The sequence below is a fragment of the Eschrichtius robustus genome, chromosome 6 (assembly GCF_028021215.1).
Source record: "Eschrichtius robustus isolate mEscRob2 chromosome 6, mEscRob2.pri, whole genome shotgun sequence".
NCBI classification, from domain to species: domain Eukaryota; kingdom Metazoa; phylum Chordata; class Mammalia; order Artiodactyla; family Eschrichtiidae; genus Eschrichtius; species Eschrichtius robustus.
Window position 1 is genome coordinate 48,912,016 of NC_090829.1, and position 26,791 is coordinate 48,938,806.

Genomic DNA, 26,791 nt, shown 5'->3' on the forward strand with positions numbered 1-26,791 from the left:
ATGGAGAAGGTGCTGTGACTGAGCGAACGTGTCAAAAATGGTTTGCGAAATTTCGTGCTGGAGATTTCTCACTGGATGAAGCTCCACGGTCGGGTAGACCAGTTGAAGTTGATAGCGATCAAATCGAGACATTGATTGAGAGCAATCGACGTTATACCACTCGGGAGATAGCAGACATACTCAAAATATCCAAATCAACTGTTGAAAATCATTTGCACCAGCTTGGTTATATGAATCGCTTTGATGTTTGGGTTCCACATAAGTGAAAAAAACCTTCTTGACCATATTTCTGCATGCGATTCTCTACTGAAACGTAATGAAAACGTTCCGTTTTTAAAACAAATTGTGAAGGGCAATGAAAAGTGGATACTGTACAATAATGTGGAACGGAAGAGATCGTGGGGCAAGTGAAATGAACTACCACCAAGCACACCAAAGGCCGGTCTTCATCCAAAGAAGTTGATGCTGTGTGTATGGCGGGATTGGAAGGGAGTCCCCTATTATGAGCTCCTTCCGGAAAACCAAACGATTAATTCCAACAAGTACTGCTCCCAATTAGACCAACTGAAAGCAGCACTCGATGAAAAGCATCCAGAATTAGTCAACAGAAAACGCATAATCTTCCATCAGGATAACGCAAGACTGCATGCTTCTTTGATGACCAGGCAAAAACTGTTACAGCTTGGCTGGGAAGTTCTGATTCATCCGCCCTATTCACCAGACATTGCACCTTCGGATTTCCATTTATTTTGGTCTTTACAAAATTCTCTTAATGGAAAAAATTTCAATTCCCTGGAAGACTGTAAAAGGCACCTGGCACAGTTCTCTGCTCAAAAAGATACAAAGTTTTGGGAAGATGGAATTATGAAGTTGCCTGAAAAATGGCAGAAGGTAGTGGAACAAAAGGGTGGATACGTTGTTCAATGAAGTTCTTGGTGAAAATGAAAAATGTGTCTTTTACTTTTACCCAAAAAACCAAAGGAACTTTTTGGCCAACCCATACATAAAAGGCAAAACAAGGTCCTGTTAAAGAATGAAAAATATCTACATTTCAGAACAACTCCATTTTATCTGAATAGTCCCACGTGATTGCCCGTAATTTATTTGGAGTCTCTTAATATACCCAACACCCTTTCAGCCAGTACTTGTGAAAAATTTTCAGGGATTGTGTTATGAATTGTATTTCAGACTCAGAAAATGTGATAAATGGTGATGTTGTGGTAATTCTGCTTTCCCTATTTCTCTGTGGTATTGACCGTGCTGTTTGTCATTACCAGTGTGCATGGAGGAGAGTGCAGAATTTGTCTTAGTGTTTCAGTTCTAGTAGAGAACCTAATTCAGGTGCAGGACATTCTGCAACAGTATGCCCGTTGCAGAATTTAACACATTTGTTGATTTTCCTCTTTTATTTAAATCAAAAAAATTTTGGGTAATATATTGTGACAGTCCCTGCAACTAGAGCAAACAGGACAGGTCTTTAGGGTGTATTTCCCAGGTTTCGGATTGAGAACCTAAAGTACGGGAAGTGAGGCAAACCATCCAGGATCTGTATCCCATCATTAACAGGCCCTGTCATTTTGGATCTCTCAGTTGATCTGAGATTCAGCTTCCTTATGTGTAAAATGCTATTAGACTAGGGCAGTGGATCTCAAAGTGTGACCCAGGGAAGTCCTCAAGACCCTTTCAAGGGTCCTCAGGGTTAAAGCTGTTTTTGTCATATGAAGACTTCATTTGCTTTTTTCATTCTCATTCTTTCCTGAGTGTACAGAGGAGTTTGCATGTTGTGTGATACTGTAGCAGACTGAATGCAAAGCAGATATGAGAGTCTAACTCTCTTCTATTAAGCTAGACGTGAAAGGAATGGACAAAAGTGTAAAACAATGCCACTCTTCTCACTGGTTCTTTTGTTTTTTCTTTAAAGAAAAATACCTATATTTTTTATAAAAATTATGTTAACATATAACGGTTTTTGTTATTTATAAATAAATTAATAAAAGAATTCTTAAAAAACAAAAAAAATGAGAGAGAGAGAATTAGAGAAGGAAGCAGAGACCAGACCACACAAGGGCCTCCAGACCATGTTGGTGTTCAGTTTAATCCTAAGAGCAACGGGAAGGAATTGAAGGGTATAAAACTGAGACAGGAGTGAGGAAGCGGGTGACATGATCAAATTTTTGTTTTTGAAACATCACTGTGGTGCAGCAGATATTAGAGGACCCAATGGTGGATGGTGGGGGGCAGGGGGGGCTTTAGTTTGGATTTGAGTGGTGTCAGTGGACATGAGAAATGGACAGATTTGAGATGTTTTAGGAGATAATTTTGATATAGTAAAATTTGGTATTAGATCAAATGTGGGTGAAGGAAGGGAAAATATCAAGGATGACCCCTAAGTTTAGACTTGTGCAGGTAGATAGATGGTAGCTGAAAAATACCCCCATATTTTTCTCCTGATTTTCGTCCACATACTCAGTTGCCTACTATATATATCCCTAACTTCCAGTCTCACTTGCCCATCAAATCATGATGTCCAAAACTGAACTATTCTTCTAGTATCAAATGTTCCTCCTTCTGTGCTATTGCAGTGAATGTGGTGAATGCCACAGCCAGCCATCCAGTTGTTCAAGTCAGTTGACCTTGACTCTTTCTTCTCCATCACATCCAGCTAATAACCAAATCATTTTGATTTTCTCTTCTTAAGCTCTTTTATATCTGCCCACATTTCTCTGTTTCCACTGCTACTAGCTTAGGTCGAGTCCTCATCTTTTATCTGGATTTTGGCAATTGCTGTTACTTGGCTTCCCTGCCTTCAGCCTCCCAATTCTCTAATCTATCCTTTGCCCTGCTGGTGCCCATGGTCTATAAAGTAAAGCCATGTTCCTTAGTATGGCAGAAAAGACTCTCCATAATCAGGGCCTAGCCACATCTTTAGCATAATAATTTTTTGCTTTAATCCTTACTCTACACAGACCCAATCAAGGAACCCTCACAGAGCAATTGTGAGGAAACCATTCAAGAAGGCATCTTCAACCCCTCTAGCACTATCAGATATGCCACAACTTTGCACAGGCAGTTTGATAAACCCATATATTTGTAATAAAAATGAACCAAAATTGTGACAAATCCTCAAATTCATTAGAATCTTGACAGAATATAATTGCTCCAATAATGTTACAAGCCTTGGTGAATATTGATGAAAACATTTTACTGATTGGAAGACAATAAATCTTTTTGGAAAGTGTGTACTAAGTTTGAGCTGCACTGGGTAACTTCCTCCTGCACACCCACTTTACAGTATGCATGCCTCAGTTACGATGACTTCTTTTACAATCAATAGAATCATGTGACTTAAAATGCTTCAACCCCAAAAGGGAGGGTATTGAATCACTTAACTGAGGAAGTCAGAGGTAGGAGGGCTTCAGGCATAGTTCATTCAGGGCTCCAATTCCTGTTTTCTGTTAGTCCTTCAGCTCTGTCCTCTTCGTTGGCTTTATCTTTAGTGTAGCTTCATTCATGGGAACAAAATGGCTACTGCACGATGGCTCATACACACATTACAATTTCCAGAGCAAGAGGGCCTCTATGTCCCAGGGTTCCCAACCTATAAGTTGAGCTTCCTGCTGATTGGATCACATCTGAACTAATTCATTCATTCCTGAGATGGTCATATGCTAATAAAGACATTACCTTGTCCAATCACTGTGGCAGATGGAGGTAGGTTTATGCCAAGAAAAGTCCACCTCAGACTTGAGAGAGGAGTGGTGTTCATCAGTCCCATATAATCTACATGGTTTCTCTAAAATGACAGGGATAAAATTCCCCAAAGGAAAACCTGATAGTTATTGAGTATTAGTGACAAGAAAAATGGATGAATCCCAAACAGCCAACCTGTGAATATTCACTATAGACACAATTTAAATTTGTTCACGAGCAAACAAAAATTACTCTGTGCCCTGGAGTTTTTAAAGCAACTTGTAAAGGGTCAAAAACAAATATCAGTAGTCTATTGCAAGGGTGAAGAGAGCGAAGTGGAACAGAGCCCATTTCTAAGAAATCCCATTGATGAATATGGGTGGATAGAAGACTGAATTATGTGGATGGCTCTCAAACCACACATTCATTCATTCATTCATAGAACATTTATGGAGTATCAACTCTATTCCAGAAAATGCTTAATATAACAGGATCCTTGACCTTAAGGACTTCATCCGATCAGGAACTACAGAATTAAGATACAAGTGAAAAGTCAGCAATATTGCATATCAGAGTGAAAGTATAATAGAACAGAGTGAAAATAAAGCCACATAGAAAATCTAGTGGAGTCTTCAACACACCCTTTAATATTTCCTTCAAATCTAACACTTCTATAATGCAGTCTTTAACATAAAGCAATGCTTATTTCCAATCAACAGGTGTCCGAGAACAGAAACCTATATTGCCTATATTAAAAGGTAAATGGAAGAATAATTTATCTTACTCTGGCTGCACACTCTAAAAAAATAATATAAAACAACCTTGATTGTTTGGAAACAAAAGTGGATCATTGTTTTCTCAGGGAGCTTTTATGTGCAAAATACATTTGATAATAGTGTGACTTCTTTTAAGCTATTATATTCTGTGATTGTCTGGGGAAATAGTTTGGGAGATAAAAACAGCAGAAATATTTAGAGAAAGGACATTAAAAAGGAAGAATAGCAGGCACAGTTGATTCTTTTTTGACATTCTTTTACAGTATAAAAATCATCAAATCCTTGGTCCATATCACAGGGATAATGCTGAAAAAATTCTAATCGCTTTATCATTATTCCCAGAAGTGTCCTGGAGCTCCAATTCTGAGGGCAGGGCTTTCTGTAAGCATCTAACATTAAGATATAACTGAGAGAAAAATTGGAGAAATGGTTTCTTCACATGAAGTATACTTCATAATAAAATTTTAATGTAATATTGACATTTCTGGTTTTTAACTCTGTTGGGCAGAATCTTGATGGAAAAGAAAATCACTTGTGACAGCTTCAGCATGAGTGTCTAATATCATGGCAATTTAACCCGGTTTTATCCTATATCAGAGGTATTTCATCAGAAAAGAACCAAAATGTCCTTCATGTTTTACAGAAGAAAGTCATTTCTCGTAACAGATAACGCTAACGTTGTCTTAAAAATGTTAGCTATTATTGAGTGAATAGTGTGGGAAATATGGGTGGTTTATTTTCAGAGGTTTTGGTAAATAATTTAATGTATGTATATATGTTTGTATGTATGTGTATACACACACTATTTTGGTCAGAGTATTGATTTATCTATCTGAACTGAATTGGTCTGCTTTGGTGAAACAGCTGAGAAGTTGAGCCAAATCATGACATTTGTGACCCGTGTGACATTTACAGTTGAACAGAGGACTCAGGCTCACTACTCAGAGTATGGTCCACAGACCACAGCTTCAGAATTCCCTTGGATCTATTAGAAATGCAAAATCCAGCCCCTCAGCCCCAGATCTACCGAATCAGCATCTGCATTATAACAAGATCTCTAGGAGATTAAAGCATTAACTACATAAGGGGATCTCAACTCTGACTCCCCATTAGAATCACTAAAGGTGATTTTCAAATATTTGATTCCCAAGTCTTACCCCAGACCAATTAAATCAGACTTTTTTAAGGACAGGACCAAGGCTTGGGTATTTCTAAATGCCCACCAAGTGATCCTAATGCCCTGCCAGATTTGAGAACGGTAGGTTACACAATGCCCAAACAATCAGTAAATCCAGTGTATTCTGAAAGGACAAAAAAGAAGAAGAAAGTCAAACCAATTACTTTGCATTTGGTACCACTCTATAAATGATTGATTTTTTTAAACTGTTAGTAAGTTTGCTTAGCTACTGTGTGAACACAGCGTGCTATGTCTCAACCTGCCCAGGAGTGTATTGTATTGTAAATCAAGAAGAGGAAGACTTTGCTATCTAAATTAATTAAAAGAAGATTTTAGGTTTGTTTTTCAACTTTACTTTCTTTTGCCAACCTTATTCACCAACCTGACAGGTCTAAATACTGAATCTCAGACACTGCATGTTTAAACCTCTGCACCTTTGGATTACCCATCCTTTTCTCCATGCACTCAATTCTCAGTTTTTACCTCAAACATTCCCTTATCACTGTAGCCCAAATGCATTTCCCCTTCCCTGAATTCCCACATTTCTCAGTACTTCTATCATTGCCTGTTTGATTTCTACATATAATCTCAAGCATTAGCAGTCTATTCCAATCTCTTATGCATGAATAGGAAAGGAAAACATAAATCAGAGCATAGTACATGTGGCAGTCATTATTATCCCATCTTACAGATGAGGAAACTGAGTCTCAGAGAGGCAAAGGGACAGGTTAATAAGTTTCAACACTAAGATATTTTTCCCAAGACTGTCTGACTCAGAGGACAGAGGAAGTTTGGTTTGCTTTTGTTTGTTAGTGTGTATGTGTTTTTAATAGATTATAGTACTTTAATTATAGTTCTGGGGCAGATTAAGAATATGAACACACTAAAACATACTGAAAGAATACTCATCCTTAAAATCAATGTCCACTCTGATCTTTGGAATGAACCCAGTGATTTTTCTCTTTTACACTAACTTGGTTTCTCTTGCCAGAAAATTATTGGAGCTTGAATGGGAAGGGGAGGTATTCTTTTTATGCTTCTTTCTTTAAAATTACTTTTTAATACACAAGTAGTAACTGAATAACTTTCTTGTGAAAAATTAGAACATTATAGATGTGGATAACATTCCTTGTCCAACACACACATCTTGCACTCTACTCAGTCAGATACCTTCCTTCCCTCCTCAGAAGTAATCATTTTATCTGTGCACACTCTTTAAGACATTTTTAATGTATTTAAACACATATATATGGTATATTATAAAACATTTTGATCATGGCAAATGCTGATATATTGATTGTTTTGTTGATAAAAACATATGACTCTTGGGAATTAAGAGTTTTATTTGTATGTCTAAAGTAGAAGACCTGGGAAGGATATATAATTCAGGGGTTGACAGAATCAAGATTCAAAATTATATCTCAACCCTGTGAATAACACCCTAAAGCTAGAAAGATAAAAATTTAGGTAGCATAAATATTAAAGCCCTGCACAAAGTACAAGTTACAAATGGAGAATTCTGATTTGATATTAGTTTATATGGAAAAAATTAGTGGTTTATCACAGACTCAAAATTTAATAAAAATTCTAACACTTTGAAAAGTCAGTAGTTCTTATCTCTAAAATAAGATTCCTTTTAAAATATCAGAATTACTCCAGAATATCTAATTTTAGAAGGAAAATACTAGACTGTGTAAAATGTGTTTAATATGGTAAACTAGTAATTTTAAAATGTGGGACTTATTTTGTGATTTATATTCTTCCTATTTTTTCTTCTTCATAAAAAGAAAAGCAAAAAAAAAACCACTGCCAAGTAAAAGAAAACTCTTGTGCTTCTCTCAGGTCAAATGCCCTAATGTTTACTACAGTACAAAACATTCATTAAGATTTCAGTGTGAAAAGGGCCTATGACGAAACATTGCAATAGTATTCCTTCCCAATATTGATGTCTTCTCGAGTAAGGATCTTGCCCTGTGGAATTAAATCTCACTCAATGTAAAGCTAATTATCTATTATGATAACATATTTTAGTGAAGAATATTCATACTCAACAGTCTTGGCCAGAATGTCTGGACCTGGGGACAGGGGAGTCAGGGACATTCTCTGCATGAGACGCGTGCGGACTAAATCTTGACCATTCTGTCTGATTTTTCTTTGGAACATGTCACAAAACAGATTCTCCAAACAGGAAAATTTAGAAGCTCTGAGTATCTGAAAAATCACTGATTATCTGAAAAGCTTTTCCTGTGTTTGTGGATATCTTCTTGTTGTGATTTTAGATATATCAGAACTGATTGTATAGGGTACAAGGAAGTATAGGTTCTAAGAGATAAATTGGTTTTCCTTTCCAAAGGAAGACAAATATTATATTCATTTATCATAACCTTGACTGATCGTAAGACATAGGTGACCATGAGTCTTGACCTCTTTTCATTTATTCTAAATTAATGTAACTTCATACATAAACATGCTAAGTATTTCAGAAAGTGGAACCCTGAAAGATAAGGAAGAATCTGAGTTAATGGAGCAAATATATCGATGTGTTTTTAAGAACTCCAAACCATGGCTTTATTTGAATTTATCTGTCTCTGCCCTGATGTCCACCATAGCCCATGAGAAGGAGAGTCAAGGTGTTAACTCTATTACTGACTTTATTCAGCAGCATCAGACCAGTAAAGGTGTTTATCTACTCGTGTGTGCTGCTCCAGGTAGAGTAGTAGCTCATTGTAATTCTCCCCTCCAGGTTCCCTTCCCTAAGGAAATATCTATATCTCAGATCTGTCTAATTAATCAGGATGTGAAGAATAGAAAATTGTGAGACATTCCCTATGCTCATCGTTGCTGGGCTTTAAAAAGCTCAATAAAGTTTCTATCTACATTTTTTTGTTTATACTGTGGAGTAAAATGGATCAAACAGGCAAAGAACTGTGGCAACAGAGATGGTGCCTTTGTGCAATAAAACACATACTGTGTATCAAAGAAATATTGTGCCACTTCTCTGAAGCTGACATTGGAATGACATTGTAATCCTGACCATCTGTCTTCCTCCTCTAGATGTTGATGAATGCACGGTAGTGAGTGGAGGCTGCCAACAGCGCTGTATTAACACTCTGGGCACTTTCCATTGTGCATGTGATACGGGGTACAGTCTCCATGCTGATGAACGCACCTGCCTAAGTGAGTAAACATTAGAACCAGCTTGAAGTCGTTTTCAGTGAAAATTGACCTGCCCACGTAGGGGCAGGAAGAAAAGGTTTTTCTATTGTAAAAACATCTATAGAAGCTGACAATTTTCAAGTACAATTCTATCTCTTAGAATTTAAAAAAGATATTTTGCTATTAAAAGACTAAAAGACAAAAAAGATGGGGAAGGAAATATAGAAATTAACATTCGCAAGCAAGGCTTGGATCCCCCCAAATGTGTGACTGTTCCGTAGGGTATCATTTCTGCCACATGCAGTAAAGTATAAATTTGTTAATTACTGCTTATATACAACAAGTTCAGCACAGACTCACAATAAAGAGAGGAGGCTGGGCTGTTACAATCACTAGCTACAATGTTCACTCATCTCAAACCAGACTCAGAAGTGGACTCATGATTATAACAGCAGAAATTATAACAGATTATATACTAAGGAGTTTAGGTTTCTCAAGAATAGTTAAAACTACACACATTAAATCTGAGGTTACTATACACTTATTGTGTATCAAAATGTTCTTAGATATCAGTTTTGGGTGGTAAGATTATTATTGTTAAGTCTTTGTATGTTTCTGAATTCTAAAAATTTCCTAAAATGAGTATGTACACAGGAAAAAAAAAACCAGAAAAACTTTAAAAATACTGTGTTTCCTGTATGATTTATAAATGTTCTTGTTTTTAATTTATTTTTTTAACGTCTTTATTGGAGTATAATTGCTTTACAGTGTTGTGTTAGTTTCTGCTGTGTAACAAAGTGAATCAGCTGTATGCATACGTATATCCCCATATCCCCTCCCTCTTGCGTCTCCCTCCCACCCTCCTTATCCCACCCCTCTAGGTGGTCGCAAAGCACTGAACTGATCTCCCTGAACTGTTCTTTTTTAACTGAAGTAATTTACGTAAAAGTGTTTTTTTTATTGAATGATGATCCTCAGATGGCATCAAGCACATTCTGATTTCACCTCCAGGTCCCTTTGAAAAATATCTGTTATACTGAAAGAATAGCACCTTATACAACACAATTTAATTGCTGGTTTAATTTATATAGGGTTTGTTAACTTGTCCATCTACTCAAAATTATTAGCATTTTATGAGTATTGTATAATTATGAAATTTGGAATAGAAATCAGCCAGTTTTGCTTAACTTCATAACATATACTCTCTCTTTTTCCTAACATAGGAAATGAGAGGAAGCCAGGTGAAACAGGTAAAGATGTCCTAGTCATAGATCTGATTTTGATAGAAGAAAATGGAGGTTTTGAGAGCAAAGAAAGGACTTTTCCAAAGTTGAGTGAAGATGCAGGTAGAAGCCATATCGTAGTATCAGGGAACTCAGTATCTACAGCAGGCACCAGTGGTGGGACAGCAGCACATGCATATTTTTGTAATCTCCCGAATATCCCCTTCTTTTTGCAAAATTACTGCTTGTTGCAACAGGAATCCCTTTCCCATCCGCATCTCCATCCCCAACCTGTAAAGACTTCAGCTGGTAATATCCTTAAACTACCACTCTAACTTCTCTCAGTCACAAAATATTTAGGGGCAGGATTACCTATACATGCAGATATGGTATTTATCGGTAAAGGTTGAGCTGGTGAATTTTTTTTTTAATTATTTATTTATTTATTTATTTATTTGGCTGTGTTGGGTCTTCGTTTCTGTGCGAGGGCTTCCTCTAGCTGCGGCAAGCGGGGGCCACTCTTCATCGCGGTGCGTGGGCCTCTCACTATCGTGGCCTCTCTTGTTGCGGAGCACAGGCTCCAGACGCGCAGGCTCAGTAGTTGTGGCTCACGGGCCTAGTTGCTCCGCAGCATGTGGGATCTTCCCAGACCAGGGCTCGAACCCGTGTCCCCTGCATTGGCAGGCAGATTCTCAACCACTGCGCCACCAGGGAAGCCCGAGCTGGTGAATTTTTGTGTCTGATATAAAAATATTTTGCAAAGTAATGAATTTTATATATCTATGGTATCTGGTCTTTGCGATAAGGCAAAATAAACACTCTAGTGACCAACTAAAATTATATCTTCAGGTATAATTAATTTTCTAAACTCTGGCAGTTATTAGCTATTTCTTAGTAAAATCATTAAGCTCTTTCCTTGTTCCTCACCACCATTGCTCTGGAATTTTCCAACTTTTGTTTCAATGACCTCAGGTCAAAGGTGGACTTGGATAAGAATATTATGGTTTATCATTTCTATTTCTATTCCTTAAAATCCATCCTGTACAGACACATGGACACTATGGCAATAGCATAGTTGCAGCTGCATAGGCTGATCCTCTCCTTGTACAGAATTTCAACATAGTGTACAAATTAAACATTAAGCTAAAGAGAAATATGGATTTCATGACTGCAGTCATTTTAAAGCTTTTAACCCCTTGGATGTCATTCCACAGAAGTACTGGACTCAAGAGTCCAGCAATTGACCTTTGTGGAAATTTTCACGCCTCTGTCACATGAATATACTGGTTCTGGTTTCAAAGAATGGTCCTAAGAACCTCAGTTGACACAATTACAGCAGTCTTGTTAAAATGAACTCAAGAAGAATTTAAGCATTTTGTATTTAAATACTAATAATGTGAGCTTGAGGATAAGAACTGTTTGTTTGCTTTGAAAGAAAGGGTGTACTGTAGAGAACTGAGTCTCACATTGGTTTGTATTTTGAGTAATATTGTAGCAAGGGTCAGATATTTTTAAAAACAGGACAATTAAATTAGCCCACTTTCCCTTTGGTATTTGTTACCTGGCAGGAAACTGAGAATGGTGGTTGATCTTACCAGGAAACTGTAGTAGACAGAAATTCTTCATGACCTGTGGCAGAGTCACAGAAGAGAAGATGGAGTTATGGAATTTTATGATTCCACTACTTTAGAGTCCTTGAAATTAGTTGCCTCCATTTCTTCCTTCCTCTCGACCTTCTTTCCCTTCCTTTGCTCCATTCTGCCCATCAGTCACAGGCCTAAGCTAGTGTGACTTTTTGAGTTAGAGCCGCTGGTACTTTTTGCACTTTCTCTTAGTCACAGCAGCAGTAAACTTCTTGTATCCCAAATCCTTACAGAGTTTAAGATGACTTCATTTCAAGAAAGGATCTCCTCTCTAAGGGCTGTGCACTTGTGGTGACATATGGCCAGCAGTTACTAGTCAACCTCCACCAGAATGATAAAGTTACACAAAGTGGTGTTAAGAGAGGGGGTCCATAATATCCAGCTATAGTGTACAGGCCACTTGGCTCCCCATAAAGTGCTGCCTGGATTGCTGATAAAATGTGATCCCAGTAAAACTGGGGATCATGGCCTCAGTGGCCCTCAGTTTGAGCCCCTGAATTTGTTTGCAAATTTTTGGAATGCATGTCACTTTACTGGTGGCAAGGGCCTATTACTTTCTTGAGCTTTTTAAAGGCGTCTATGACACTTCAAAATATCCCCCACATAATTTTGTCCTTATGATGGTGCTTCTTTAAAAGGTGTATACATGGGAGGATTTCATGATACTGTTATATCATGATACAGTCTCACGACACTGTCGTATAGTCTGAGGCTAAGCTGGTCAATGACTGCTTCTCCCTACACCTTCCTTTATAATGGGATTCTGGGCCAGAGGTCTGGGTCCTTGTCCTTGAGCAGCACAGTTACACCTGGTTGGTGAAGGGTCCAGACATAGCATGGGAAAGCAGTCAAAAATGAAATTTTGACCAGATTTGCTTTGCTATCAGTGGTCTCCATTAACACAGATATTACCAAGTAATACATATACTTTTAAATTTCCCTTTACTTGGAAACCAACAGCTTAAAAAAAATGGAAACTAGAGTTTAGCCATCATCAGAAAGACAGAAATATTCATACTAGCCCACCATTGACTCTCGTCCATGGGCTAGGAACACTGGCACGGTGGAATCCAAGTTGGTGCGTGGCCTTCAGCAAATCACTTAATCTCTCTACAGTCTCTACGGTCTGGTTTCCTCATGCGAAACTGCACAAAATGACCTTAAAGTTACTGCATCTCTAAGGTGTTATAATATTATGGGGTTCCCCAAATTACTAATTTGTTACGTATCATCTGCTAACCTGTATTTTTTAAAACTCCATTGGATTCTGTGGAATAATTATTTTGTAGAGCTCAGATTTTATTTGAAAAGTATATAAAGAGCTTAGACTTTAGAAAGTCTCACATAAAAACAGTGAGTGAGAATTTTATATCCAGTTTAATAAAAATGAGTGCATGACTTTAATGTTTTTAATGAAAACAATAACTACGCTTTGGTGCTTTTTTGAAAATACTGTTTTCTGTATCATAGAATCATATTTTGGAGGAATCCAGGGACTAATTCAGCCTAATCTACTTTAGAGATAAGAAGTCTGAGATCCAAAGAAATCAAGTAACTTTCACTCTGAACAAAAGAAGTTTTCAGGAAAATCTGGCTAATTTCACTTCTAATCAAATGCTTTAAAATAATTTCTGATAAATATTTTAAAAGACTAAGAAAAATCATAAAAGTACTGTGAAATGAAATTCTTACATTCTATTTTAGTAAATAGAGCTGAGGGTTAAAATAATGTATTTTCATAATAGCTATTGATGAAAGAAATCCACCTTATATTATCACCCTATAAGTGCAAATTTATCACTTCTCTCTTACATTTCTATCATATTCTCCAACAAACCTGGCTACTCTCAATTCTCCAAGTCAGCTATGCCCTTTTCCACTTCCACACCTTACCTTACTCAACCTGGACTTCTCTCTCACCAATACTCCACCTGTCAAAAGTCTACTTAACCATGTTCCATGTTCAATGTCGGTTGGCCTGTTAAACCTTCTCTGGTGACCCCAGACAAAAGCATTCCTTCTTTTTCTTCTAATACCATATGATTTAGTGTTGCCTTAATGACACATTATAACATATAGTTTTATATGTGTGCAATTGGGCTTCAGACCAAATGAAAGACACTAATGACCTTCTAATGATCAGCTTTCAGAGAAGTCTTTTCCATGCCTTTCTCAATGGCCTCTGACACTATTAACCACTCATTTTTCTAAATCTTCCTCTTGACTTCCTGACAGCACAATTTTCACCTTTGACTGCTGCCTCTCTGTACTTACATTCTTGTTACCCGGTTCTGACTTTGGATCATCTTCCTCTCTCCTTGCTATGGACTGAATTGTGTCCCCCAAATGCGCATGTTGAAGCCCCAGGTTCCAATGTGATGATATTTGGAGGTGGAGTCTTTGGGATATAATTAGGTTTAGATGAGCTCATGAGGGTGGAAGACCCTCATGATGGGTTTAGTGCCCGTGTAAGAAGAGAGAGCAGAGAGCTTGCTGTCTCCACCATACCAGGATCTAGCTGAAAGGTGGCCATCTGAAGCCAGGAAGAGAGCTCTCACCAGAAACCAAACCCTACTAGAACCTTGACCTTGGACTTTCCAGCCTCCAGAACTGTGAGAAAATAAATTGATAAGACCACCCAGACCAGAGTATTTTGTTACAGCAGCCCAAGCGGACTAATGCACTCATCTCTTCTTTATTCCCCCTTCTCTAGTCTATCTCCATTTTACTCTTCTACTTTTAGACAGAAGTCAATACCTATACAATATCCAGCAAGTATTAGTTAAATGTTAGCTATTATTATAACAGAATGTAAAAAGATGTAAGGACTTTATCCAGATGGATTTGCTTGTTGGGGAAAAACTCAAACTTGCAGTATTTCTAGCTTTGGGACTTCGGACAAAATACATTATCTTCTGATAGCTTTGAATTGAAGATTTTCTCATGTTGAGAGGCAGACTTTAGTAAATATGACTAAATATAAGTAATGATAATGTAGACTAAACTCCTTCTTTTGCCAGTGGCTATTTTTTAACAGCCAGGGGCTAGATACCAAAATAATTATATTACCCAAATTTTCTGTATTTAGCTGTGTAATTTGCATTGTAAGTAACTTGTAAGGTTTTAGCTATAATTTGATATGCCTCACAAAATCTTTGTCTTTCCGTTTTTTTCTTTTTTATAACAACCTTGTGAAACATGCTCAGCTCAAATCTCCGTTCATAATCATGTCCTTCCTCTGCTATATTTGTTGAAATTAGCCTTCCCAGAGGGACGAAATAATTAAATGATTGAAAGTTTTCATGCTTGCTTAGTTCTCTTACCTCTCTTTCATGCCTTCAGCACATAGGTTTATTAACATCTGTACTCACAAATAAACAAATGGAATCACTGGTGTCTGCACAGAGAAACCTCAGATAAACAACATTTTAATTATTTTCATCTTTAACACAAGAATTCTTTATTTCCACTTGCTGGAAGTGGTCAGGAACTGTTTTTGTTCAATGGTTCCTTTTTATTCTCACTAAATGAGGTTGGGGGGAAGGAAGAAGAAAGGTTACCTGGAAGCTGTAAACCGAAGATTTTTCTGTGTGATGAAGTGTGAAGCATAATAGAATCAGAGGTCATATTTTAATTCTAAGTAAACAGAAGTTAGGTGGCAAGAAGAGGGTAGATGTACAACCTGGAAGCTTGATTAAATACATATTCTTAGTAAAATTTTGAGCTTGAATAAATTTTCTTACATCAGATTTTTATGTTTCACATTTTAAGATAATGCTAAACTTAGAAAAAAAAGATTGAGAAAACTATTAGATGTGGTGGTCTTCACACAATGGATTCTTTTGTTTTTGATCTCAGTGTTCTGATCAGTGATGTCTAAGTTTTATTTGATAAAAGGAGTGGAAGATTCTTTCTAGGGAATGCAAAGAGATTGCCCTCAAATTAGAGACGAAAGAAGTTGAAGACTTTCATTGTAACTACCTTTCAATTAATTGCATTATTTATGAAGACAAATTAGAAGCATAATTCATTTCAGGTGACAGCTGATATCTTGACTAGGGCTATGTCAGGTTAAAAAACTTGTTTAGTTTGTCAGGTTGATGGCATCTCTCAGTCATTATCAAATTCATCGCCCTCGCAATATTAATCACTTTTGTGTGGTAGGTGATATATTTAATTCCTCAAAGTTGAATTTAAGGAATACTTCTCCTCTGCCGTCCTCGTTCCCTATCTGTGGCCTTGAAAAAAAATCATGAACTTCCCAAGTTTTTATCCATTTTGTTGATAATTAACCCAATTCAAACCCTATTTCCAAATCCAATGGATTTTAGGAATGCATTCAGAAATCTTTTTTTTCTACAGTTTTTCTACAGTCTTCAGACTTGAGGAGGTAAGACTGACAGTTTTAGATAGAGTCAGACTAAGGTCTGAATTCTACTGCATCGTATAAGAGTTGTGTGATCTTGGCCCAGTTTCTTAATCTCTGATCTTCAGAGTTCATATCACCTTTATCTCTTGCTCTGTCTCTCTAACTGTATCTATACCTAATATAACCAGGATAATAATTCACAAAAATCAATATTATACATTGTACAAGGCCACAAACCTTATAAAGAGGGATGTATTTAACACACTAGAATGGGGAATGGGGGAGACTGAGAGTGTATTCTGGGCTAAAAGTGAACAAATGAAACAAGAGTGGTCCTTCCAAGGACTGGGGAGTGATAAGAATTTTTCTTGAACTGAGCAGTGTGATAAACTTCACCTTCTGTATCCAACGTTAAAACAAAACAAAGTGATGAAATGTTAGCCCAGTGGTCTTCATCCTTGCCAGTTGCCTTTTCTTTTCTTCTTTCCCTCTATGTGGAAAGTAAATTCACAGGTCTTCCTTCAGAATAATCTCTAGGAATTTTTTCTAGCTATATTTGTAAAATATTTTTAAATGTAAGATTTTCAGAACATATATTGAACAAATAATAAAACCCTACTTTTAAGCACTAAATAATTTTGTTTTCTTACGTTTCCCAAATAATTTCATAGTGCATTACAGAATATACCCCCTGTATGAGATGAACAAAAATATGAAGAGATTAAAATAATACCTGGCACATAATCGAAGTTCAGTAAATGGTGGCTTGAATCAGTAATTTATAATTATTATGTATCTACCTTTATTATTTTCCCACAATCAGAGCACCTATTCAATGCACAAAGATACTGAGAATAGGAGATTCTGAATTGTATGCAACTAGAAATACAGGAACTTCTCTTTAAATTATTTGTTTATGAAAATAGAGAATGGGATTTAGGATTGTGAGAAAAATATTGATAATCTGAAAGCAGCATGTCTTGGGGAAAAAAGTCCCAATTTTTCAGGGTAACAATATTAACTTTACCACATAGCTACCCTGTATAAAAGGTGTGTGACTTTGAGCTGTCACTTAGCTGTTCAAAACTCCGTTTCTCCATATGTAGCGGGTAGTAAGGAAAAGTTACAGTGAAATCCTTAGTGCAGTGCCTGACACAGAGCGAGCAATCAATAAAAGTTAGCTCATAATATTAATATTAGTTCTATACTTGCAGTTGGCTGTAGGCATAGGACTAAATAAAATTACAGAGGGTCAGACACTATAGTTATAAACTGACTTTGGTGATCAGATGGGCAGCTTTGTTGCTAGCTTTTTAGCAAACACACATTCATTGATTCTTTTAACAACTCCCTGTTGCACTTTCTTTTTCTTTGCATTTTTAATGCTTTTGGAGCTTTAAAGCAATATTCACAACTATATTTTCACTGAATAGTAAAATATTCTCATTCCCATTTATCACTGGGTTGAAGATTTATATCTCCCTGTTTCCAAAAACACTGGAGGCAGCAAGCTTTAGGCAGCTTATGCATTTTCACGGGGTTCAAAGTGCAAAAAGACGTGAAACATAAAATAGTACTACCTCCATCTAGAAGCAGCAGAAGGATTAAATGCTTGCAAATACCAGATATGAGCATAAAACTTAAATCCAAATCTAGTATCCTAGTATAGTTTTCTAGCAGCTGACAAGAGCCACATGGTTTAAACCATGTTTGCATTTTCTAACAACAATAATCATAGAGACATTTTTTAAATTCAGTGACTTCAGAATCTACTACTGAATGCATGTCTTTCATTTTGCAGAGAAAACAGAAATTTTCAGTGAAGAGACCTCCCAACTTTGACTCCCATCTAGAACATTTGATACTAACTCTTAGCTCTGTCTGCTTTACTCTTCACTGAGAAGAAAAGTGCTCTGCTGTTATTTCAGGTTAATCCCATCCTGCCTTCCCCTGAGAACCTCAAAATGTTGGAGGTGGATGGAAGGAAAAGACTATATAAAAGAGGTTATGGAGTCATCACAGAAATGGAAGGGAACCCAGAGAAAGTTGTGTCCTACAACCCACAGAGGAGAGAATGTCAGGAAGGAGGGGTCATTACGTTCAAGATTTAAGTAAAAGGACTGAAAGGTGTTCCATGAAACTCTCCGTGGATAATGTATGGATAACCCTGGTAAAACTAGTTTTAGGGAGGAGTTTTATTTTAAGATAGAGAGAAAGAAGTTGATGATAGAGGAGAAAGAAGGACGTGTTAGGAGCAAGGTTCTCTATCTTTCAAGGAGTACTTTTCAATCATTCTGTTTAACATCTTGAAGGCAAAGACCTCTCCTTCCTTCCTTTCTCTTGTCCTTGGATTGTAGGACACAACTTTCTCTTGGTTCCCTTCCTTCTTTGTGATGACTCCCTAACCTTTTTCACATAGTCTTTCCCCTCTGCCCACCTCCAAAATTTTTTTGATCTTCAGAGTTCTTGTTTTGGCCCTTTCTCCACTCCCTCCTGAGTGATTGTTTCCACTTGCAAATCTTTACCTACTCCAGTTAGCTAGAAATGAATGATGTTCAAATCAACATTACTAAATCAGATGGCTCTCTTTGTTCTCTGGACCCAGAGATCTGGCCACTGCCTGAGGCCCTCTTTGAGGACGTCCTCCGGCCTTGCAAACTTACTGGACCTAAAATTAAATATATCTTCCTTCCTGCCCTCCACCCCCCCAACTTTCTTCTTCTCCTCTGAGTAGTAAGGACAGCTCAGGCCACCGATTTTCCAGGTCAGTCTAGTATATCTGGAGTCACTCATGACTCCTCCTTTCTCTGATTCCACATATCAAGCTCCCCAGCAAGACCAATGGGCAAGTTCTCCACAATATCCCCCAAAGAGCTGGCTCCACTGTGACTACTTGCATTCTGACCCTCATAATTTCTTACAGAAAGGTTTACTGTAATTGCCTCTTAACTGGTATCATCCTTCGTACTTGCCCCCTTCAACTGATTATCTAAACTACTGCCAGAGACACCTCTTGAAAATGTAACTTAAAAAATTATTTTACTATCCTTAAAACCTTTTATTGTCTCTATATAGCTTTTAGAATTAACTCAAAATTCTTACTAGGGCTTACAAGATGTTTCAGGGTCTGACTCTTTGTTACTTCTGCTTACCTGCTGTGTTTCTACTCTGTACTTCATGCTTCAGGCTCAGACACACTGAAAAGTTGCAGTTCCTTACGTGTACCAGAAGTTTCCACACTCCCACACCTTTGTCTTAGTGTTCCATCTGTCAGACACTCCCTGCTTCTGCACATGCTTCTTCCTGGATTTGAGTGCAAGTCAACACTTTCCCCTCTCTCCTCCTATGCTTTCCTCCCCGCCTCTCCTCACCTGACTTCTCCTGTCTTTCAAAGCAAAGGTTAGAATCACCTCCTCTGAGAAGACTTTCCAGATCTACTCCCATACTTATAATCCAAATTTGTCACCTGTTTTATAAGATTTATAGATCGTTTATAGATTTAGAGATTCTTTCAATGGTGGGACACAACATAAAGACACTCAGATAGATGAAAGGAAAAACCTTTGTTACTTACAGCTCCAAGTGAGAAAAGGGTACCACTCAGGGCTACACATTGGGTTACACCCAGGACAGGGTAACAAGCAAGCTGATAGGAGGTGGCTTATATATGGCAAGTGGGGTGGGGTTAGGCTAAACTCACAGTCTTCCTGGGGATTAGGTATTTTGAATAATTCCACAACCCCAAGGGAGAAGGGGGCATCCCTGGATGTTAGGTACCTGGGGACCTCTGGCAGTTGGGTGTGTGTGTATCTTAACTCTGGAATGTCTGATAAGGGAAGTAGTCAATAGTTGGGGTGGGAGCTTATTCTGTGAAGGGGAACTGAGGGTTTTGAGCCATGGCTTCAAAACCGAGTTAAAACAGCACTTGTGGAATATTACATCATACGCCACATAGAGCCAAGGGCATGTCTCTAATACAGCCTCTCACGATGGATTATAAAGTTTCTCTTCTTGTCTGTCTCCCCCACTAGGCTTTAATCTGTTTTGTGTCCTCAGGACCTAGCATGTAACTGAAATAAAGTGTTTACTTTTATTAAATGACCCTGTATTTGTTCAGGGTTTAAAATATAAAGATCCTTGTAATAAAGTATGCTTTGTTTAAAAGTAAGGGCATTTTCCCTTTCTTATGATCTGTTTCTCTTTATTAGACAAGAAGAATTATACAATACATGGCTTTGGCTCTTAGGAAACCCAGCACTACGTTGAAGGCTTAATTACATAGACTCTATTTAACCTATATTCCTAATTTAGCTTTCTCCACCCCACTTCATAACATGGTTTTGTTTTGCTGCAGTGGTTATTTTTTGTACCTTTCCCCCTCTTTTTAAACCATAGCTTTAGTGGTTCTATTATAGATATGTTTTAGATCGTACACAGCCTCAAATCATCTTTGGAAGTAGACGGAATATAAATGGAATAAAACTAACCAAATTCAAGCCTAGATTTATCGCCTGGCTTCTTTTAAAGCATCATAGACAGTATTTAAAACCCCAGATTTAGAAAAGATATGAACCTGTCATTCAGTGGGATGGTTTGCCTATTGGTACTCAGAAATCCCGGGTATCGTTGTCAGTGCCAGAGCATGTCAGGAGAACAAAGACTGACCTCCACACCACAAGGGTGGGAAGACTACCTAGGACTTTGTAGAGCCTAGAGCCTGATACTGAGCAACCAGTTCATAAAGGCAGGATATATGTATGATTATCAATGGGAGTCAAGGGCAAAGCCGTGGTAAGAATGCAGGCTGTCATTTCCAATCATCTTCTTGTCACAGGACAAGGAGTAAGACACAAAACCTAAGGGAAAGGTCTGGGGTCACTATTCGGAAGTCAGGCTGCATACTGAGTCCTCAGTAGATAAATACATATTCTGAGGATATGAGTTCTGAAGGCGGGTGGAGGTGCTATCTATAAGCACAGGACCAAAGCAGGGTTAAAGTTTGAGCCAAAGAAGGAGAGAGGCAGGAAAGGGGTTTGAACTCTGACACTGAAAGCTTTTCAGAGACCATCTCTTCAGTAGTCATAAGACAAGGATATAACCATCGACCTAACAATCAAAACCACATGACTCCTGCCCCTGCATGCTTGCTGGTTTGAGTGGATTAAGGCTACTGGGATGTGGAGCGTCCCCGGGGAAAGGCAAGTCTCCTCAAGGCTCTGTCCTCTGGGTTGACGTGTCATCCAGAAGCTCAGCAAGCATAGTCTATGTACTCTCCCTTCAGACACATTAATTCATCCAGAGATCAAATTCTAGAATCTAAGTAATTACAATTTGGAAGTAATTTTGGCTGTGTCCATTAGTAAAAATAATGACTATGATTTTAAAAATCTTATCTCTAATCCTCACAACAACCTTAAGAGGGAGATATTATTACTCTCATTTTAAAGATAATGAAACCAGGGTTCACAGAGGTTAATAGGACAGCTTTGGAATCACAGGCTTGGGTTTACAGCCCTGTAGATGACTGGTCTGAAATCAATAAGCACCATGGGGAAGTATGCTGAAATGTGCTTTATACTTTTTGAAGGGGAAAAAGGAGTTGGGTACATCTGCCATGTATCCTTTGCTAAGCTTCTCTCTTCCAGGCTATATGGTAAGGTAATTTAGTCTTATTTCATCCCATGCTTGGGAACTTAAGAAGATTCTCTGTGCTCCCGCTTGGAAATAAAAGTTGGCTCCTTCTGTAGACTCCCCCCCTGGTTGGTCTGGGCTGCGGTGGGCTGGCTTTCTGTCTGGGCAAGAATACCAGCCAGACTCTTAAGCTTTCACAACAGAATGTCAACCTTGTCTCCCCAGTGTCTGGTGTCTAAATCTTATGGCTCTCACTTCAATCGACAATGTAGAGATTCTGCACTACAGGCTTGTGTTAGAGTATTTGACTGTGAACTGAATGGGAGCCAGCATTCATCCAAATTTCCCTTAAGACATCTGATATACAGAGTGCATAGCAGAAAGATCACAAACCTTGGCACCAGAAAGCTCTATGTTAGAATCCCAGCTTTGCACCCACTAGCTGTGTGAACGTGGGCCTGTTGTTAAATGATAACAATGGCTAATATTTATGGAGTGTGTGTTATCAATTGGGGCACAGTGTTAATCTTATATTCACTGTTTCATTTACGCTTCATAAAACCCTGAGAGGTGGGTGCTCTTGTTATCACTCTTTTAGCAATGTGAAAAATGAGACTTAGAAAGTTTAAGCAACTTGAGGAAGAACACTCAGCATGTAAGTGGTAGATATGGACTATGCCTTTTGGGCATAGCTGATCAATTGAATCCAGTTACGTTAAAACAAACAAGCGCATCTGTTCAAAAAAGGTGTTTGGATGTTTGGACTCTATTGTTAAAGCATTTTAAGGAAGGAAAAGACACCAGTTAAAATCTAAAGGGCTCACAATGCAGTGCAGTGTGGAAAATGGGTTAGCCACATGTAAATCAAGGAGAACCAGTAGGGATTATTGCCTTCTGGTTAGACTGGTGAGAGATTCTAGCACTTTGGACTGTCAGAGTTAAGACACCAGGAAGCTGCAGGGTTTTTTTCCTATGTATATTCAACCATATGAATTTTTTAAAAAATCTATCGAGACAAAAAACAAATTATTCTGGTGACTCTTTTTTTAAGATACTTTTTTTTTTTTTATAAGTTTATTTATTTTGGCTGTGTTGGGTCTTCGTTTCTGTGCGAGGGCTTTCTCTAGTTGCGGCAAGCGGGGGCCACTCTTCATCGCGGTGCGCGGGCCTCTCACCATCGCGGCCTCTCTCGTTGCGGAGCACAGGCTCCAGACGCGCAGGCTCAGTAACTGTGGCTCACGGGCCCAGTTGCTCCGCGGCATGTGGGATCTTCCCAGACCAGGGCTCGAACCCGTGTCCCCTGCATTAGCAGGCAGATTCTCAACCACTGCACCAACAGGGAAGCCCCAAGATGCTTTTTAATTTTTATTTTGTATTGAAGTATAGTTGATTTACAGGGTTGCGTTAGTTTAGGTGTACAGCAAAGGGATTTAGTTATACCTATACCTATATCTATTCTTTTTCAGATTCTTTTCCCTAATAATGTAGGTTATTACAGAGTATTAGCCACATGAATTTTGTTTTACAAAAAAATAGTATCATATAGACCATATACAACTTTGTAGTTTGAGTTTTCACAGTTTTAAAATTAGTTTTATCAAAATCAGTGTAATCATTTGTATTATATACATTCTAAGAACACAGGATGTGCTTCAAACTCTAAAATTTTGCTGTATTATTTAATAACAACCTAATGGTTTGCAACAAAGTGAAAAGAAAGGTGTTCCAAGACTTATTCTTGTCTGACATTGTTTAAATTTTGATTTGAAGGTTTTATATTGTATGGTTTCATATTTACTAGAAGCCTTCATCATCCTACCACCATCTCTACCAAATGAGATTCACAGATTATAAACCAATAGCAAGAAGAGTGCCTTTGCCTGTTCTACTTTGCCATAATCTCAGTGCCCACATTCATTTATTTTAGAAGTGAATATAGTATATGGCTCAAACTTTTAGTAATTGCAGTAGAATGGTTGGATTGATTTTCTGCCTCTAACATTTTCTCTCTCATATGTTGGTAAAAATATTTACGATTTCAACATTTCTTCTGAATACAAGGGAAAAGAATGCAAATTTATTATTATATCAAACCAATTAATTAGTACTCTTTTGTCTAGGGAGAATGCTCTGATTCCTACAACTCACATTTTTAAAATTCTTTAAGTCTGAGAACAGTCTAATTTCAACCTGGCCTTATTTCCAAAAGAAAATGATTTAACAATCTTCTGTATTTCTCATTATAACTTTTATGCGACCCTGTGGTATAAGAACTATACTGTTTCATCTCTTAGTATTTCCACGAGACTAGTGATGGTTTCGCTAAGTGCCATATCACATACATATCAGAACAATGGATTAAAACTAGAAAGAAAAAATTGTGTGTTAGTCTCTGCAGCCCCACTCTGAATGTCGAAACAGACTGTCCTGCTTTGTCACACAGTTGATTAAACCCATGGTACAAGGAATTTAAACTTGTATGGAATCATCGAAATAGAAAATGTAAGATGTGGAAGAATAGCCTTCCTTCATTCCAATGACTGACATATTTGCTAACCCTTCTCCTTGTAGAATGCATAAATTAATAAGTGCAGAATCTCAAATTCAGTAGGATACATCCTACATTGGAAGCAAAAATTATGAGATCAAGAATAATTGATATTCCATGTGACCCATTAAAACAGGTCTCATTTAATGCAATACGGCTTAAAATTGTATCTCTTTCAAGTAGGCTAACCTGAATATAGGCACCCTTTTTTGCACTTTACAGCAAAACTGAGCAATTCCCTCAACCATCCCGATCAGAGGACCTTTAACTGAGAGCACATGTTTAATGATGCCTGGAATAGCTATTGATTAAACACTGACAATGTTCAGAGGAATTGAGAATCAAAAAGCCTCCCCATGGCCAGCTCTGCCAGGCTCACTTCTTAATAGATGGCAAAGGAGGATTCTAAATGAGATCCGCTGCCCTGCTCATCCTCAGAACTCCACAGGCAGTGGGATTAATTTCTGCTTCGCAGTCCTTTGGAACTACCATGTCTGAAATGTCCAAAATGAATACAGATGTCCCTCCTTTTTTTATTTCCTTGTTCCTCCTTTTCGAGGAAAAAAAAGTTCTCATAAGAATTGAATGCATAGAATCATATTGCTTTAAATGTGGAATGAATGAAAATTCACCATTAATTAATACATAAAGAATAGGACAAATCCTGGGATGATAATTCAGGCCGAATAATTCCCCTAATCAAGCAAGCAAACAACAACAAAAAGGTTAAAAGAAAATAAAGAATAAGAGTAAATAAAAAGGAAAAAAAGGATTTGAAGCCAGAACTAATAGTCACACTGCCATTGCTCTGTTGAGTTGGTTAGTATCCAGAGGCTTAGATATTTTTAGGATATTCTTTTGTCTGGGTGGGAGATTGTGACCCAGAACTGTGAAGTAAGGCTGTTTCTACACTTAAAAAAACATGATTTTCAATGGTGGAACCACCCAACTGTTTTACCTTCAACAAACATTGATGGAACACCTAGGGGGTGTCAGGCACATTGCTTGATGCTTTCCCTTTTAAAGTTATTTAATCCCCCCTACGATCCTGTGAAATAACTCATTATAATCATTTTAAAGATGTGAAAACTGAAGCTTGGAGGAATTAAATAAATCTCCTGTTATCAAACAATCAGTAAATAGGCACGACTAAAGTCACACTGCTAGAAATGGTCAGAGCAAGGATTAAAAACCGGATATTTTGAATAATATTCTATCGAGCTAAATACCATATAATACTATCCTTAGTTTAATAATGCACGTTTAATGAAAGGTTCTGTGGGAAGCTCAGATTTTTTTTTTTTTTTATTGTAGTTTGTTCTTTTGCTCCTTTTTTTTCTGATTTCCTAAGGATTACATCCTTAGGGTAAAACATTTTTGGAAGGACAAACAAGTATAAATAGGGAGAGAATAAAAGAATCACAACCTCACCACTTGAAAACAGCTGTTGTTATTTGGACTTTTTTCATTTCAGTTTTTTCTCTTCATAATTGAGACCATGTTACCTTTTGTTATCTATTCACATAACAGCATACATATTATACACACTCCCACACACACACATACACACCTTCAATAGACAGTAAGCTAAAACTATTTGTAAGGCTGACTTATTGTGGCAAATACCTTTTGATATTTATATAAACACACACATTATGGGATCTTTTTTCTCTTCTTAAGAATGCCGACATTAATATTTATTTGCATATACTGTCTAGATATTTTTATTGTTTTCTAGGCAATATTTCAAGCAGGAGGATTAAAGAAGTTAAAAGAAAGCATATTTAAAAATTTTTTTAAAAACTATTGTCAAAATGTTTTCAAATTTTTCATATGATTTATTGATCCATTACCATTATATGATAGTTCCTGTCTTATTTTTACTGGCATCAAATTTTATTCTCCCTTTCAGTGTTTACTAATTTGATAAGTAAAACCACTCACACCCTTTTACTTCTTTCTTTAAGTTCAGATTCTAAAAGTATATGTGTCATTTGTATTTCCTTTTATGAGTTTGCTGCTGAGGTACTTTTTCTAAATTTTAATTGTGAATTTTGTCCTTAAGAAATATAGATATAGATGTAGATATAGATATAGATATATGTACACACACATATATATTGCTTTCTAAAGCAAGTATAATCATTGTCATACTTGTTACAAATATGTTATCATAATTTTTCTGAGCATAAAAGCAATATGTGTGTATCACAATTTAGAATATATATATGAAAAAAGTGGAAAAGAGTAAAAAATCAATACCATCACTCAGAATTAATCATTGTCAATATTTTTGTTAAACTGGTGGAAATTTGGATACTGAGGCCTGGAAAGATAATTGGGGCAGAACTAGAGACAAATCTAAAAGAGGTTCCTTGTATTTCCAGCACTTTTGCTGTCTATCTATGTATCTATATATCTATCTATCGTCTATATCATCTATCTAGTTATCTATTATCAATCATCTAAGTGGTTTTAAGAGCTTTTGAACTAGGACTGTCTGTCCTCCTTTCTCAGAAGATGAGATTGTGTCTTAATTCGTTGAATTGTAACATAATGGAAAGTCAGGACTCCAAGG

General features: G+C 37.3%; 1 protein-coding gene across 1 annotated transcript in view; it reads left to right on the top strand.

The window, feature by feature from the left end:
- Positions 1 to 26,791, top strand: part of LOC137765868 (EGF-like and EMI domain-containing protein 1) — a 503,956-nt gene that overhangs the window by 430,366 nt on the left and 46,799 nt on the right. Inside the window, 1 exon segment of the mRNA XM_068545640.1 lies at positions 8,698 to 8,820. Within this exon segment, the coding sequence (XP_068401741.1) occupies positions 8,698 to 8,820 (123 nt within the window).